General features: G+C 41.8%; 1 protein-coding gene across 14 annotated transcripts in view; it reads right to left on the bottom strand.

Annotated features, from left to right (window-relative positions):
• ap3b2 (adaptor related protein complex 3 subunit beta 2) overlaps window positions 1–15,326 on the bottom strand; it is a 62,856-nt gene that overhangs the window by 19,745 nt on the left and 27,785 nt on the right. For 6 of the 14 annotated variants that reach the window (XM_072911865.1, XM_072911866.1, XM_072911860.1 and 3 more), the window contains 8 exons: window positions 14,172–14,234; window positions 13,973–14,105; window positions 13,779–13,888; window positions 13,529–13,705; window positions 9,208–9,394; window positions 9,004–9,134; window positions 2,566–2,604; window positions 1,921–2,035 (listed from right to left, as the gene is read on the bottom strand). In XM_072911865.1, the coding sequence (XP_072767966.1) occupies window positions 1,921–2,035; window positions 2,566–2,604; window positions 9,004–9,134; window positions 9,208–9,394; window positions 13,529–13,705; window positions 13,779–13,888; window positions 13,973–14,105; window positions 14,172–14,234 (955 nt within the window). The remainder of the gene's footprint in view (window positions 1–1,920; window positions 2,036–2,565; window positions 2,605–9,003; window positions 9,135–9,207; window positions 9,395–13,528; window positions 13,706–13,778; window positions 13,889–13,972; window positions 14,106–14,171; window positions 14,235–15,326) is intronic. The other 8 variants (XM_072911867.1, XM_072911869.1, XM_061924919.2 and 5 more) reach the window with 3 other exon arrangements.

The raw sequence follows: 15,326 nt of genomic DNA, 5'->3' as shown, positions 1-15,326 counted from the left end.
AATAGTGGGGATGTGTGATGTTGCCCAGGCATGTGCAGTATGATCACAGTTAGTTATTAAAATAAATTAATAAAATAATTCTTAAATTACAAAAATTATTTGGCAATGCAGCTGAGATAGGCTCCAGCATCGCCCGCGACCCCAAAAGGGACAAGCGGTAGAAAATGGATGGATGGATGGATAGTTATCATAATAAAACAAAAATAAACATTAAAATAATACCGATATATTTTTACTTGTTAACTGTTTAACCTCAATATTCTACATCTCGCACTTTTCAAAACAGTTTCTATCAGCTTCCTCTGACACGGATTCGACAGGTTAGAGCAGGCCTGGGCAATTATTTTGACTCATGGGGGCCAAATATAGAGAAGAAAATGCGACTTGGTTTCGGTATATCCATTTTTAGGAACACTAATACAAAACCTCACAATGTCTGATTGAATGCTAAAAACGTTAAATGGAAACAGAATGGAATTTTCCTTTTTTTTTACTGAATGAGACACCCAGAATGTACCGTATTTTTCGGACTATAAGTCGCAGTTTTTTTCATAGTTTGGCCGGGCTCCAGTGCGACTTATATGTTTTTTTCCTTCTTTATTATGCATTTTCGGCAGGTGCGACTTATACTCCGGTGCGACTTATACTCTGAAAAATACGGTACATGAAAATAAAGTGTGTGATTTACAACATATGAATGTCACCCCCCGAACCCTCTCTTGATCGACATATTTTAAAATCAAGCAAAATGCAACAAACAGCGAAATATGAACACGAAGGGTAAAAAAAACCCCACCTACAATCTGATATATCTGATATATCACTAAGCTTTAGAACTTTGTTGTAAAAATCTCCTTTCGCGTCTTGTCCCTGACACCTGCATTTCAGGCTGGCCGCCCTGGAAACACTCTGTGGAAACGCTCTCCACTCACACTGCTTGGTGCCTCGTCACTTAACTAGTCCATCCATCCATCCATCCATTTTTCTCCCGCTTGTCCCTTTCGGGGTTGCAGGGGGTGCTGGAGCCTATCTCAGCTGCATAGTAACTAGTATCAAGGTTCAAGGTTCAACTTTATTGTCCCCGCGGGGCAATTTGTCTTGGACACAGTGCATCATTGCTTTCTTAACATACACAAAAACAACAGAACACAAGCACAGACACAACCACAACCAGACAACTAACATTTAAACATCAGAACATGGAGCTTGATAGACATAGGATAGGTGGCACTTGATGTAGGCATAAAATCTACAGTATGGAGATAAAGATAAAGTACCAGTGTGCATTGCACTAGAGCTCATGGATAAAGTGCTGTGTGCTAAAGTGCTATGTGCTAAAAAAGTGCTAACCTATGTATTAACATTCTATTGCACATTGTTGGTCAGCTTAATGGAGGCTGGGACAAATGATAATTTAAGGCGGTTAGATTTGCATAGTGGGACCCGGAGTCTTCTCCCTGATGGCAGTGTTCCATATTCAGGGTTGGAAATAATTTTCTTAGCTTTTTTCCTAACTGCCTGCTCATAGATGCTCTGTATAGGCTCATATTCTTTCCTCCCTACGATTTTCATTGCCGTTTTATGCATGCCGGCCAGTTTGCTTTTTAGCTTAACGGTTAGGTTGCCAAACCATGAGGTGATCCCGTATCTAATGATGCTCTCTACAATGGCACGGTAGAAAATCATCATGATATCATGCAAAAGCGCAGATTGCAACCATTGAAATACTTTGTATAGTTCAAGACTTACGATCATTTGAAAACATCACTGCACATCATAATGGCAGCTAGTTTCCATCTTAAAAATGAAAAAAAATTATTTGGGAATGTCCGGCGGGCCAGATTGAAAAGCTTGCGGCCCAAGGGCCTTAATTTGCCCAAGTCTAGATTAGAAGGATCCCACGGTGGCTTAAAAACTCACCACTGTCTGCAGACTCGGTCGGCCCGGACTCGCCCTCGGAGTCAGAGTAGAAGGGCTTCTCCACTTTCTTCTCCTTCCTCTTCTCCCGGCTGCTGCACTTAGTCCACTCGGGCACCTGTAGAGCCGAAAGATGAGCGTCAGGCCGGGGGCCACAAAGCCCCGAGACAGAAGCGGCGACGCGACAGCAGCAGCACGGCCATGGAAGCCAGACAGATGAAGCCGGCTGTCCCGCCTGCCGCGGCGTAGTCTAGTCGGGCGACAAAGACGGCCCTGATCCCCAATGTTTGTCAAGACAGAAGCAAGCGCCAGGTGACGGCTTCATGGCCAGTTGCAGAGATGTGTTTGTTTTTGTAACACTCCATTAAGAGAAGTGATGTCTTTGGAGACGCTTCCCTGCGTGACCACACTACAGTCAGCTAATGAGAGCTTCTCCCTAAGAGGGCCTTCTCTAAAACAATCACTTCTTTAATGGCAGAGACTGAGGAAAGAAGGGGGGGAGGTGGCGTTCAGCTGAGCTAAGCACAGAACAGCAACTATATCAGGCAAAAGGGGCAAGGGGGGGGGGGGGGCTCAAGAAGCACTGGGGGGGCTGGGGAAAGGGGGTGTTGCCGCTAAAATGGTTGGCTGTGGCGCTAACTGACTCACGCTGGTCAATGTTGTGACTCGTTCAAGCAGCGTAAATACCTGCCGGGCGTGGGGGGAGAAAAGAAAGATGGGAATGGAGGTGAGATGGAGGGGAAGATTTCGAGAGAAGAAGAAGAAAAAAAAAGAAAAATATCAGGAGACGTAACAAGACAAGCAAAGGAGAGTTTCTGGCACTAAAAGTGGGGCGGAACCCGTGACAACAGTTAAGCTACAGACACATAAGCGCAGGTTATTTAGAACCACAGTAGATTCCCGTTGTTTGCAGGGGGTTACGTTCCGAGACCTACCGCGTATGGCGAGGAATGGAGATGCGCGTAGAAATTAATATTCTTGATCGACAATGGAAGACAAAGCAAGTTGTCGAAGAAAAGCACGTCAACATAACCCGCTCAATTTCTGATTATTCGTTTACGTCACATTGCCGCATCGACTGTCGAAGCTCTTTCTAGCACTCACGTCACATCCTTATGTGGTAGATTCAGATTCAGAAGTACTTTATCAATCCCCGAGGGGAAATTGAGATTTTCAGCACAATCCCATTCAAGATCAGACAAACATCACAGGGAGACAGAAAAAGGATCACTGACGGGTCTGCCAACTTCCGGCGTCCCTTTACAAAAATAGGTGAGAAACAGGTAAACGTTGGGGAGGGGGAGAGTAAAAAAATATTCAGTCAAAGGCTGGAGGCCAGAGGGGGTCCAGACTGAGGCCAAGGGAAAAAAAACTCAAAGTCATAGCACACACAAACAAGTTACATAGAATCAACAAAACTTGCAACAGAGGGGAGGGAGAGGGAGCAACGTAGGCAGGCTATATTTGCCATATCTACACATTTTAAGTGGTATTAACACATTTTATAAATATTTACTAGGGGTATAAATCTAACTATTCTTTCCAATCCGATTCCTGGGGTGACAATTTGAGTTTGGAATCGATTTTTCGATTCAACACTATTCTCTAATCAAAGTGATTCTCGCAATGTATTGTTTGGTTTAATAATTAGAATGACACTTTTTCAAAACATGTTACAGGTTAAAAGGTTCCTTCTGGTTGCATCGAGATGGCCTAAAAACATCGGTTTAAAATTTGATTTTCATAAAGAAAAATCAAAACATTTTAAGTTTTTTTTTTTTTAAATACATTTTTGAAAATAATGAATCGATTAAAATCGGGATGAAAAAGAATCGCAATTCGGATATGAATCAATTTTTTTTTTGTGAACCCCTAATATTTACTGTCTTACAGTGAATGTGATGTGTTTTTAATTTAAAAATGTTTTGATTCTTATAAAGAAAATTAAATTTTTTTTGAAAGTTTTTATTTTATTTTTTAAATCAAGTTTTGAAAATAATGAATCGATTTAGAATCGGGATGAAAAAGAATTGCAATTTGGATGTGAATCTATTTTTTTTGTGCACCCCTAATATTTACTGTCTTATAGTGAATGGGGTGTGTTTTTAATTTAAAAATGTTTTGATTCTTACAAAGAAAATGTAAAAAAATGTAAAGTTTTTTTTTTTTTTTTAAATGAAGTTTTGAAAATAATCGATTTAGAATCGGGATGAAAAATAATCGCAATTCGGATGTGAATCGATTTTTTTTTTTGTGCACCCCTAATATTTACTGTCTTACAGTGAATGGGGTGTGTTTTCAATTTAAAAATGGCCTATTTTCATTGCGATTTAAAAAAATAAATAAAAATAAAAATTCAGTAAGTGCTGACTGACGAGCAGGCAGTGAACTACTGTATTTTCATCCATATCACAACAAAAGCACAATGGGAAAGTGGATAATTTTAAAAACGCCATGTGGCAATATTTACGACAATATTTGAAGTTGAAGGTTCACGTGCAAAACACAAAAATCACATCACTCCATTAACACCACATTTGTGACGTGCTCACAAATGCATCTTTCATGCACAATCAATTCGATGCAGGGGAGGAAAATATCGCTTTGTTGGCTCGACCGCTCTCTAGCACTGCTGGCTCCAATCTGTCTCGCTTTCCTTCCGGGGAGTTTTTCCTTGCCTCTTTCGCCAAAGTGCTTGTTGCTCATGTCTTTATTAGACCTTAGTGCATGTGTAAAGTGAGATTGGTACTAAAACAGGAAGTAAAACTTCTTACTTCCTGTTTTATTTTGATAGGTACTTCCTTATGTCTGTACTGCTGCTGTTTCTTAGTGTTTTGTTCGTTTATAGGCAACATAACAACCATGAGTCGGCCATTTGTATTCGGAGAAAGGCTGCAGAGGGAGAGAGAGGGCACGCATTAAGGCAAACAACCACTGCACTCCCAAACTCGGGGGAGGGCACCTCTCGCCAGTCTCCCAGCAGGCCGATTCGCCCCTCGCCGGTTGTTATGACCTCCTCTGTCTGTGTGTGGGAGGGGGAGAGATCCTGTCAGAGAGGGTTCTGGCATTGAGAATACACGCCATTCTCTGGATTTCATTTTTTAAAATAGTTTCCCCAACAACAACCTCCTCTTGACATCTGCATCACAGGGACATGCCGGGTTAACGATACACACCTGCATGGTTAAAAGAAGTATGGCAGCACAAATCAAAGCTCTTTGAATTCAAAATCAAGCATTTGTTTTGATTTTGACACAGGAGGCTTGGCTCCAAGTTTTGACTTGAGGTAAAACAACAACACATCATTGGTTATGAGGAGGCAACGGCACATGGAGGGGTCAAGATGGAAAGTCAGGGGCCTGGTCATCTACACCACTTTAAAATGCCACAACAAATATAATTAAATAATAAAAAAGTAGAGTGGGACATACTTTCATTTTCTTAGAAAATTATGTCTCACAATCAGTGTTACTTTTAACAAGAAATTAATGATACTGTTACTCATTACTTTGCAAAAAAGTAACTGATATACCTATGGAATGACTCTTTAATAAATTTAATTAACTACTAGGTGAAGTAATTATTGTTAAAAAAAAAAAATTCAAATATCTGATGTTTCATGAGAGCAGAGTGTGTGTATGTGCCTTTTTAAAAGGCGGTGCCTGTTGCTAAGTGACGTCAGCGCCCAGACAGAGCAGCTTTAGCTTAGCTGTGTTTGTTGGATCAGGCTTGCAGTTTGCGGGCAGTTATGTTGAATCTTCTCACTGGATTGTGTTGGCGCTAGTTAAAGAGATTGAATGTGCTTTTAATGGCTGTAGTCTCCTTGTCCACAAACGAGGTATTGTAGGATTGCAAGCTTGTTTCTTCGATAATTGATTTGTTTGTTATTCCCTCAAAGTAGAAGTAAGAGGAGTCTGTGTATTTGTGTGTGTACTTACATGTTGTTTGCTGTGTGGTGTTGCCTTCTTCTATTTGATATCAAGTTAATTTTAGTGTGGTGCTGGTTGTTGCTTTCATTAGTAAAACATTATTTCCTGCGTTGAACTTGCTGTGCTTCTAACGCTGTCTTGTTGACAATAAACCACATCAAAAGTAGCGTGCCGCGTGACATCAAACTTCTCTGCAACGGCGTTGTAACATACAGTACAGGCCAAAAGTTTGAACACACATTTCAAATGTGTTTTTTTTATTTTCATGACTATAGACCTTGTAGATGGTCACTGAAGGCATCAAAACTATGACACCTGTGAAGTGACAACCATTTCAGGTGACTACCTCCTTGAAGCCAAGAGTGTGCGAAGCAGTAATCGGAGCAAAGGGTGGCTATTTTGAAGAAACTAGAATATAAAACATGTTTTCAGTTATTTCACCTTTTTTTGTTACATAACTCCACATGTGTTCATTCATAGTTTTGATGCCTTCAGTGAAAATCTACAATGTAAATAGTCATGAAAATAAAGAAAATGCATTGAATGAGAAGGTGTGTCCAAACGTTTGGCCTGTACTGTAAATTAAAGTAATTAATTGGATTACTCATTACTAGTAAAAGTAATGTCGTTATTCGGATTAACCTACTCAGTGGCCTAGTGGTTAGAGTGTCCGCCCTGAGATCGGTAGGTTGTGAGTTCAAACCCCGGCCGAGTCATACCAAAGACTATAAAAATGGGACCCATTACCTCCCTGCTTGGCACTCAGCATCAAGGGTTGGAATTGGGGGTTAAATCACCAAAAATGATTCCCGGGTGCAGCCACCGCTGCTGCCCACTGCTCCCCTCACCTCCCAGGGGGTGACCAAGGGTGATGGGTCAAATGCAGAGAATAATTTCGCCACACCTAGTGTGTGTGTGTGACAATCATTGGTACTTTAACTTTAACTTTATTACTGCTCACAAGGGATGTAAAAAAAAAAAAAGATTTTCAAATGAATCGCGATTTTTATTTGTAACGATTCCTAATCGATTCAGAATTATTTTTTTTTTAATCTGTCATGTCCAGTCAGGCAAATCATATTGTTGATGTAGCTGCCCATATCTTCAGTACAGATTGACTTTAGAAAATACAAATGTTGGACACGCTTGTATGGCGTCACATTAGTGCCAAAAATCCGAGCGCGTAAAAACTGTTATCGTGCGCTGATTCTCCACTTCGTGCGCGCGCGCGACACAATTTTGCGCGCGCGTGGTGCCTTTTTGCGCGCGCGCGGTGCCTTTCTGCGCGCTCTCTGTGTACTCCTGGCATCTCTCCTCGCGCTGTCATGTTTCTTTTTGGCACTTTGGGGGCGGGTATGCTTAGACGGCCCCTTCTTTCTGATTGGTCAGGCGAAAAACGCTGAAAAATGCTCAGAGCCAATCAGAAGTATAGCAGGGCGGGTCATCGTCAATATGTATCAAGATTTACGGAGGAAGAAGTGGATAAAAAAATGTCGCGCGCTGATGAAGGTTATTTCATACCACATAAACACAATACAGGGTAATACAAAATGTGACCCAAATAAATAATAAGACAACAAACACCATAATCACATCTTTCAGCCAGAACTGGTCCACCAGCAATAACATCCAACCATAACATTATTTTATATTTTCACTTCTTCTTGAACATTTGTTTTCTAATTTATGGAATTTCTTTTGATTCAGCCATAAAATTAATGAAATAATCTTTGAATTTTTTTTTTTAAATGTTAAAAATAGCTTTTAATAATGTATTCTGAAACAGTTTAAAATAATCAGAGAACTGACTAACACTGACCCTTCACAACTATGTTGCACAATTAAGTCTTTTTTTTTTTAAAGCGAAAGAGGTACTTTCAACAGGTACAGCATCCTATGTCATATCTACATGTAATAAGATTTGTAACAAGGCAAACCGTTTGTAAATTGGTCGAAAATCGAGCAAGTTATGGTAATTTAATTAGTATATGTACCATTGACATCAATGTAATGATTGAGGCCAGATGTCCGAGGTAAGATGGCTACAACGTTGCTACGCTGGAGAATGATTGGTCATATGAAAAATGCTCACAGCCAATCAGAAAGAAGGGGCCGTCTAAGCATACCCGCCCCCAAAGTGCCAAAAAGAAACATGACAGCGCGAGGAGAGATGCCAGGAGTACACAGAGAGCGCGCAGAAAGGCACCGCGCGCGCGCAAAAAGGCACCGTGCGCGCACAGAAAGGCGCCGCGCGCGTGCAAAAAGGCGCCGCGCGCGTGCAAAAAGGCACCACGCGCGTGCAAAAAGGCACCGCGCGCACAGAAAGGCGCCGCGCGCGTGCAAAAAGGCACCACGCGCGTGCAAAAAGGCACCACGCGCGCGCAAAATGGTGTCGCGCGCGCACGAAGTGGAGAATCAGCGCGCGATAACAGTTTTTATGCGCTCGGATTTTTGGCACTAATGTGACGCCATACGCTTGTTGCCTCATTTGTATTTGACTTAATTAAATGTTTGGGTAGAATTTTACTGAACAAACCCAGTTTTCTTTTAAGTCATATGTATCAAGAGTTGTTGCGTATTTTTTGGAGGAATGTAGTTAATCATAGAACTAGCACCCAAGGTTATTAAAGTATTGATTTTCAACGGAATCGTTACACACAAGAATCGAACGAATCATTTGGTGCCTAAAGATTCGCAGCCCTACTGCTCACAAGTCAAACAAAATATGTCACACTGGCACGGCTTTAGAGGTTTTACTACCTTTGGGTCATCTTTAGCGTAGTTGAAAGACAGTGTGCGGTCTCCTTGTGCTCTCCCTTGACCAGCTCATGTGCTGTTGCCTCAAACATGGGTGACAAGACAAAAGGCGGCGGCGGGGCGAGTGAGCTGCTGCACAGCAGAAGTGACTGCAGCAGACAGGACTTTCTTTGTCTGGTTCTTACTGCAAAGAAACTTGCAAACATCTGCTTTGTGAGGCCTTCAGCTCCTCCATGGAGCAGCAGATGGAAGCAAAGTAAAGAGGTACAGATGGGCAGTGAGTGGATGGATGATGTTGGGTGTGAATCCCCGCTGTTTTGACCCCCTGTGGAGCAGGAGCCACACTCGCTCCCCTCCCACCGTCAGTGTGACTGTATGTTACTGTTGCCACTGCACGCACAGACTCCTTCACCTCCACGTTGCGCACGGAGGGATCTGGGGCGGCTTCAGGCCAATCAGGCAACTCCTGGTAGCCCCCGGCTTTGGCGTTCAGCAGGTGGGACAATGAACCCAACTGGAAGTGGTCTCGATCTATACAGGGACAGCGCTAGGGCGTCAGAAGAGGGACAAGTATACAGCTCGTCGTCTCCCATAAGCACTGTACCTTTAAACGGAGACTCAAGGACGGGCGCAGGCTTGAGGGCGAGGAACAGTTTCTTGGCGTACTTGCTGAGCGCTCCGCTCTTCTCGGTGGGCACGATGAGCTGGCGGATGAAGCGCGCCCGATCACGGATGTCGTAGTTCTGGTCGTACTTGGCCAGGTTGAGGACGTACTGCGTCAACAGTTTAGTCTGGGGGAAGAAGGAATGAAGTGAGATTTCCGTCCAATTTGGAGTTGCTGCAGTAGTGCTAGTAGACTTAAAACCTCTAGAAACAGAAGGAGATTGGGCGACGATAAAGGTTTTTTCATCTACGGGTTAGTAAAAATATGAATCGGTGCGTTTTGTTTCTGTGATAGAATCAGAGTTAACTGTACTTACTTTTGGAATTTTGCCTATCATTCACAATCCCTATGTAAGACAAGAACACATGTTTTTCTTTTTTTATGCATTCTAATTTGTAAATATGGCAAGTACGAGGTGGCTAACCATGAAGCTAAGTAAAGTTATCTATTGCACCCATTAAACCCTCTAAAAACATCCAAAAGCTGTCAACGATACTCCATTTATATCTAGAGACCTGAATATTAACCAAATATTAGCGATATTGTTATTATAAGGGCTAACACAGAGGAACTACTTTTAGCGACACCGTGATCCCAGAGAGCGAACCGGCTTATGTAGCTATTGACACACTGAGCCGGTGAGCTGCTGCATAGCCTCTAAATTGGTAAAATTAATTACATCCATTTTCTACCGCTTGTCCCTTTCGGAGTCACAGGGGTGCTGAAGGCTATCCCAGCTGCACACGGCAGAAAGCGGAGTACACCCTGGACAAGTCGCCGGGCCAACACAAATAGACAACAATCACGCTCACGTTCACACACTAGGGCCAATGTAGTGTTGCCAATCAACCCTACCCCCAGGTGTATGTCTTTGAAGGTAAGAAGAAGCTGGAGTACCCGGAAGGTACCCATGCAGTCACACGGAGGACATGCAAACTCCACACAGAAATACCCCGAGTCTGGGGATTGAACCCAGTACCTCCTTATTGTGGAGCACCTGCACTAACCCCTGTCCACCGAGCTGCAGTAAAATGAATTCCAGATTATAAATCATACCTCTCATTCTCACTTGTAAAGTAGAAGGTTGTGGCCATAAACCGAGAAGGTGGTCAACTTAGACCTGGAGATCACGAAAAAACACCCGTTTGTGCCATCCTTTTTGTTGGTTGAGGATTATGATTACATCTTCATCTATACTGGAAAATATAAACATCCCATCAGTTGGCATACCAGTGAGAGCAGACATTGTACAGTCAGTGATTGTTTTATTATGTTCGTAGTTTGCATTTTTTTGTTTAACACTTAAGTATAGTGCTACTTGCTAAATCTGCTTATCACTCAGCTTTTAAAACTTGTAGATCATCCTCCTTATATTCAGGCTCAAAAATATAAGGTTCTGGATCATCATTTGTACCAAAGTAGCCGTCGTTAGCTCTCATAAAGTCTGCCTTGATTGGTTGTAAAAACAGCGAAAGTTGTGATGCGTCTGTGAAATTAATGCACCGCTGTATGCTTAAAATGAGCAAAATACGTCAATATTAACATGTTATTATGAATGTGCCTGTTACTACGTAACATATATACTTACGTGTATATAAAAATGTTGATGGAGGTTTTTGGATTATTAGTACTAGTTTGTCATTAAAATTATAATAAAAATAAGGGAGTACATCACTTAAAGTTTGGTAACATCAAATACTCCTTATTTCCATGTATTTACTTTTTATAAATTAAAAACCATTTGGGGTCTTACATTTTATTTGTATCTGATCTGAAGTACATGCACCTATCCTTCTCTGAGAAAATGTACTCTTTTGTAAAAGTAAGATCACCTTCAGTTTTCTGTGAAAGTCCAGTTTGGAGATGTTTTTGAGCTTGGATATATAATTCTCCATTTTAGCAACCACATTCATTCATTCAATTAGCAGAGCATTAAAATAACCTTTCTTATATCTGACTTGTGGCTAAACAAAACAAAAAAAACACAGCTCGCTTTCTCTCTGAAGAGAGGTAGCAACAGGCACCTGCAAGCTCAAGTATGGCCCCCTCCTCATGGTGAGTCACTACTCTGACTCAGGGTACTACAGCGCCTCTCAGTATGATTTTTCTGTATTTATAGTCTGATTAGCAAGAATAATGATGTCACACTTTCATTAAAAAATATTATACAGGCTGTAGATTGTACCTTGTAAAAAGTAGGGGTGTAACGAGATAAAACTAAAAGATTTAAACAATATTGTTTGTTGAAAGAAAGGCTGTCTCGTGAAGCAGTCAAAAGTAGTTTAAAAAAAATTTGTAATAGTTAATACATAAAATTTTATTTTGTGGTACTTTTTAAATGCAATGACAATAAAATTAAATCCATATCCGTCGGGCCGTGAGTAACTATTTTTTTGTGCACACATCAACCTTTGCCGTCAAACTGCCGTGTTTGTATGTCCAAGCAGGCTAAACTCCCAATCATGGACTCCAAGACGCGACAGAAAAACAACCCGGACAATACAGCCATACATTGATACACTTGAAAGACCACTTAAAAACCCCAAAAAATCTCCTCAAAAAAATAAATGTAATTATATTTACTGTACTTTTTATTTTGTGTTTGTTGGTGGAAACATGATTAACAGTTAAAAGCTCATTGATGCAAAGTTATAGACCTCAAAGTATACCGGCATTGTTTTGTGACTGGAAAATTTAAAAAATGTTTTGTTGTCCAATCATACAGTATACAGGACTGTCTCAGAAAATTAGAATATTGTGATAAAGTCCTTTATTTTCTGTAATGAAACTAAAAACATGAAAGTGTCATACATTCTGGATTCATTACACATCAACTGAAATATTGCAAGCCTTATATTATTTTAATATTGCTGATTATGGCATACAACTTAAGAAAACTTGAAACTTGCTTTGGTCTGAAAACAGGACTCTGGACCACTCTGCAACTGTCCAGTGCTTCTTTTCCATAGCCAGACGCTTCTTCCGTTGTCTTGAGTTCAGGAGTGGCTTGACCATGGGAATACGGCTATTGTAGCTGTATCTGTTGAAAAGCTCTATGGAGATGAAGATTTCATTTTCCAGCATGATCTGGGCCCTGCCCACAGTGCCAAAACCACCAGTAACTGGTGTACTGACCATGGCATTACTGTCCTTGATTGGCCTGCCAACTCCCCTGACCTGAACCCCATAGAAAATTTGTGGGGTATTGTGAAGAAGAAGCTGAAAAACACCAGACCCAATAATGCAAATGAGCTAAAGGCCGCTATTGACGCATCCTGGGCATCCATAACACCTCAGCAATGCCACAGACTGATTGCCTCCATGCCACGCCGCATTGAGGCAGTAATCCGTGCTAAGGGATTCTCAACCAAGTACTGAGTGCATTAATTGACATTTTCAAATGTTTGATTTTGTTTTGCTGTTATAAATCTTTTGTTTAACTTGGTCTGAGGAAATATTCAAATTTTTTGAGATAGGATTTTTGAGTTTTCTTAAGCTGTATGCCATAATCAGCAATATTAAAATAATAAAAGGCTTGCAATATTTCAGTTGATGTGTAATGAATCCAGAATGTATGACATTTTCATGCTTTTAGTTGCATTACAGAAAATAAAGGACTTTTTCACAATATTCTAATTTTCTGAGACAGTCCTGTATACCTTGTCAGAGTACAGTAGTTTTCTTAAAAGCAGGAGCTTTGTTAGTTATTCTGACCCCCTCGCCTACGAGCCCAACACCTGCCAGTCAGGGGCCCTCGGAATTGTCTCATGAGATGTATCGTCCCACCCCTAGTAGAAAGACCATGCTGAGTGATGACTGCTGAGAGCACTCTGGTCTCGTTGACACTGCACACCAAATATGACTTTTTTTGCGCTCAAGTGACACAGATCAGACTTTTTTTGCCTGTCTAAACTCTCCTAAGTGCTTCAAAACTGATCTTTTAACATTTGATCCAGGCCACAATAGGAGGTGGTCCAAATCCGATTGGAGTCTCATCTTTTCAAATGTGACCGCAGTCTAAACGGCAATGCTACCTGAATGCGACTTTTTGTCAGCTTTGGGCGAGCTACGTCATTCCAAAGTCTTATATTGGGTTTCTGCCCTGTATATGATCAGGAAATGTGCAAATTTAGTAAGTTTAACCAAAGAACATTTTTTAAATTGATAATAATCATGAAAAAAATACATTTATAGCACAGGTTAATAAACAAATAACTGCCCAGTCTGATCACACGTCTCAAATAAGCGAGTTCTACTGTACCTGTTTGGAGTTGGTGAGATAGAGCTTGGCGGCCAGGTTGAGTATCTGCAGCTTGACTATGTCCTCCTCGTTAGTGAAGGACTTTGCCATCTTTCTCAGGACGTCCGGGGCAATCTTGGGTACGTGCTCGCAGTATTCTCCAATCAGCCACAGAATGCTAGCTCGCGCCATCGGCACCTAAGACCACAACATTGTCAGCGCGATCCGTGACAATTACAACAAGACAGAAGCAAGTAAAATATGCACTCGCCTGGATGTTGTCCGTCAGCTTGGCCATGTGCTTGATGATGTCGCTGTGCTTCTCGGGCTGCATCTGCAGCAGCTTCTTGATGACCACCACCGACTCGGCTACCACTAACTCTGTGGAACAGGACCGGAGGACGCATGTTGGTGTACCAGAGGATGGGGAGAAGTTATGTGCATGTCAGACTTTGAAGTACTCACCGTCTCTGTTGGACAGCAGCTGCACCAGGCCGTTCAGGCACGTGTCCCTCACCTCCCCGATGTTGGTGGCGCAGCGGCCGATGGCTTGGATGGTGGCGGCCACAAAGTCTTTATCCATGCTTTTAATGTACGTCTGCCCAAGAGAGAGAACCCTCGCTCAGTACTCCTTGCCGATGTCAAATGTGTGACGACAACGTACCTGAAACTCTCTGAGAATGGTGGAAATGTTGGTCTCGTTGGCCAGATTGGTGAGAACCTCCAGCTGCAAGAGACAGAAGAAAAATTATGACTTGTTTGGATCCTGCAGACCTGCTAACTTTGAAGAATTTTTTTTAATTTTTAAAGCTTTAGATCAGGGTTGAGCGCTTGACGTGACATCGATTCAGTAACCAACCACTACTCTTGCCGACTATTTAGCTCGTTAGCTTCCTCAGCCTCAGACTGGAAGTCTCTCCAGAGAGTGGTGAGGACGGCGGAAAAGATCATCAGGAGTCCTCTTCCTCCTATCCAGGAGATCGCAAAAAGCCGCTGCCTGACCAGGGCTCAGAAAATCTGCAGAGACTCCTCCCACCCCCACCAAGGACTGTTTTCACTGATGGACTCTAGAAAGAGGTTCCGCAGCCTCCGAAGCAGAACCTCCACGTTCTGTAACCTACTCAGTGGCCTAGTGGTTAGAGTGTCCGCCCTGAGATCGGTTGTTTGTGAGTTCAAACCCCGGCCGAGTCATACCAAAGACTATAAAAAAATGGGACCCATTACCTGCCTGTTTGGCACTCAGCATCAAGGGTTGTAATTGGGGGTTAAATCACCAAAAATGATTCCCGGGCGCGGCCACTGCTGCTGTTCACTGCTTCCCTCACCTCCCAGGGGGTGATCAAGGGTGATGGGTCAAATGCAGAGAATAATTTCGACACACCTAGTGTGTGTGAGACAATCATCGGTACTTTAACTTTTCTTCCCTCAGGCCGTAAGACTCTTGAACGCATCATAATAATCCCCTCAATTCCCCCCAAAAATGGATTAACTCGCTGGAATATAAAGACAATATAACATACATCCATAAACCTGGATGCATATGTAAAAGTGCAATATGTTTATCTGTACAGTAATCTATTTATTTATATCTGCACCTTATTGATTTTTTTATCCTGCACTACCATGAGCTAATGCAACGAAATTTCGTTCTTATCTGTACTGTAAAGTTCAAATTTGAATGACAATAAAAAAGGAAGTCTAAGTCTTTGTTGCGAGTGAACAATGGTAATTAAAGAAAGAATGAGAGTGTTATTTCAGTGTTTCAGTATTTCACTGTTGGCAGAGGTGAGCTATAATCACCTTCCAAAAAGTCTCATGA

The sequence above is a fragment of the Nerophis lumbriciformis genome, linkage group LG29 (genome assembly GCF_033978685.3).
Source record: "Nerophis lumbriciformis linkage group LG29, RoL_Nlum_v2.1, whole genome shotgun sequence".
NCBI classification, from domain to species: domain Eukaryota; kingdom Metazoa; phylum Chordata; class Actinopteri; order Syngnathiformes; family Syngnathidae; genus Nerophis; species Nerophis lumbriciformis.
The sequence above is the reverse complement of the archived record's forward strand: the minus strand, read 5'-3'. Positions and strand labels throughout refer to the sequence as shown.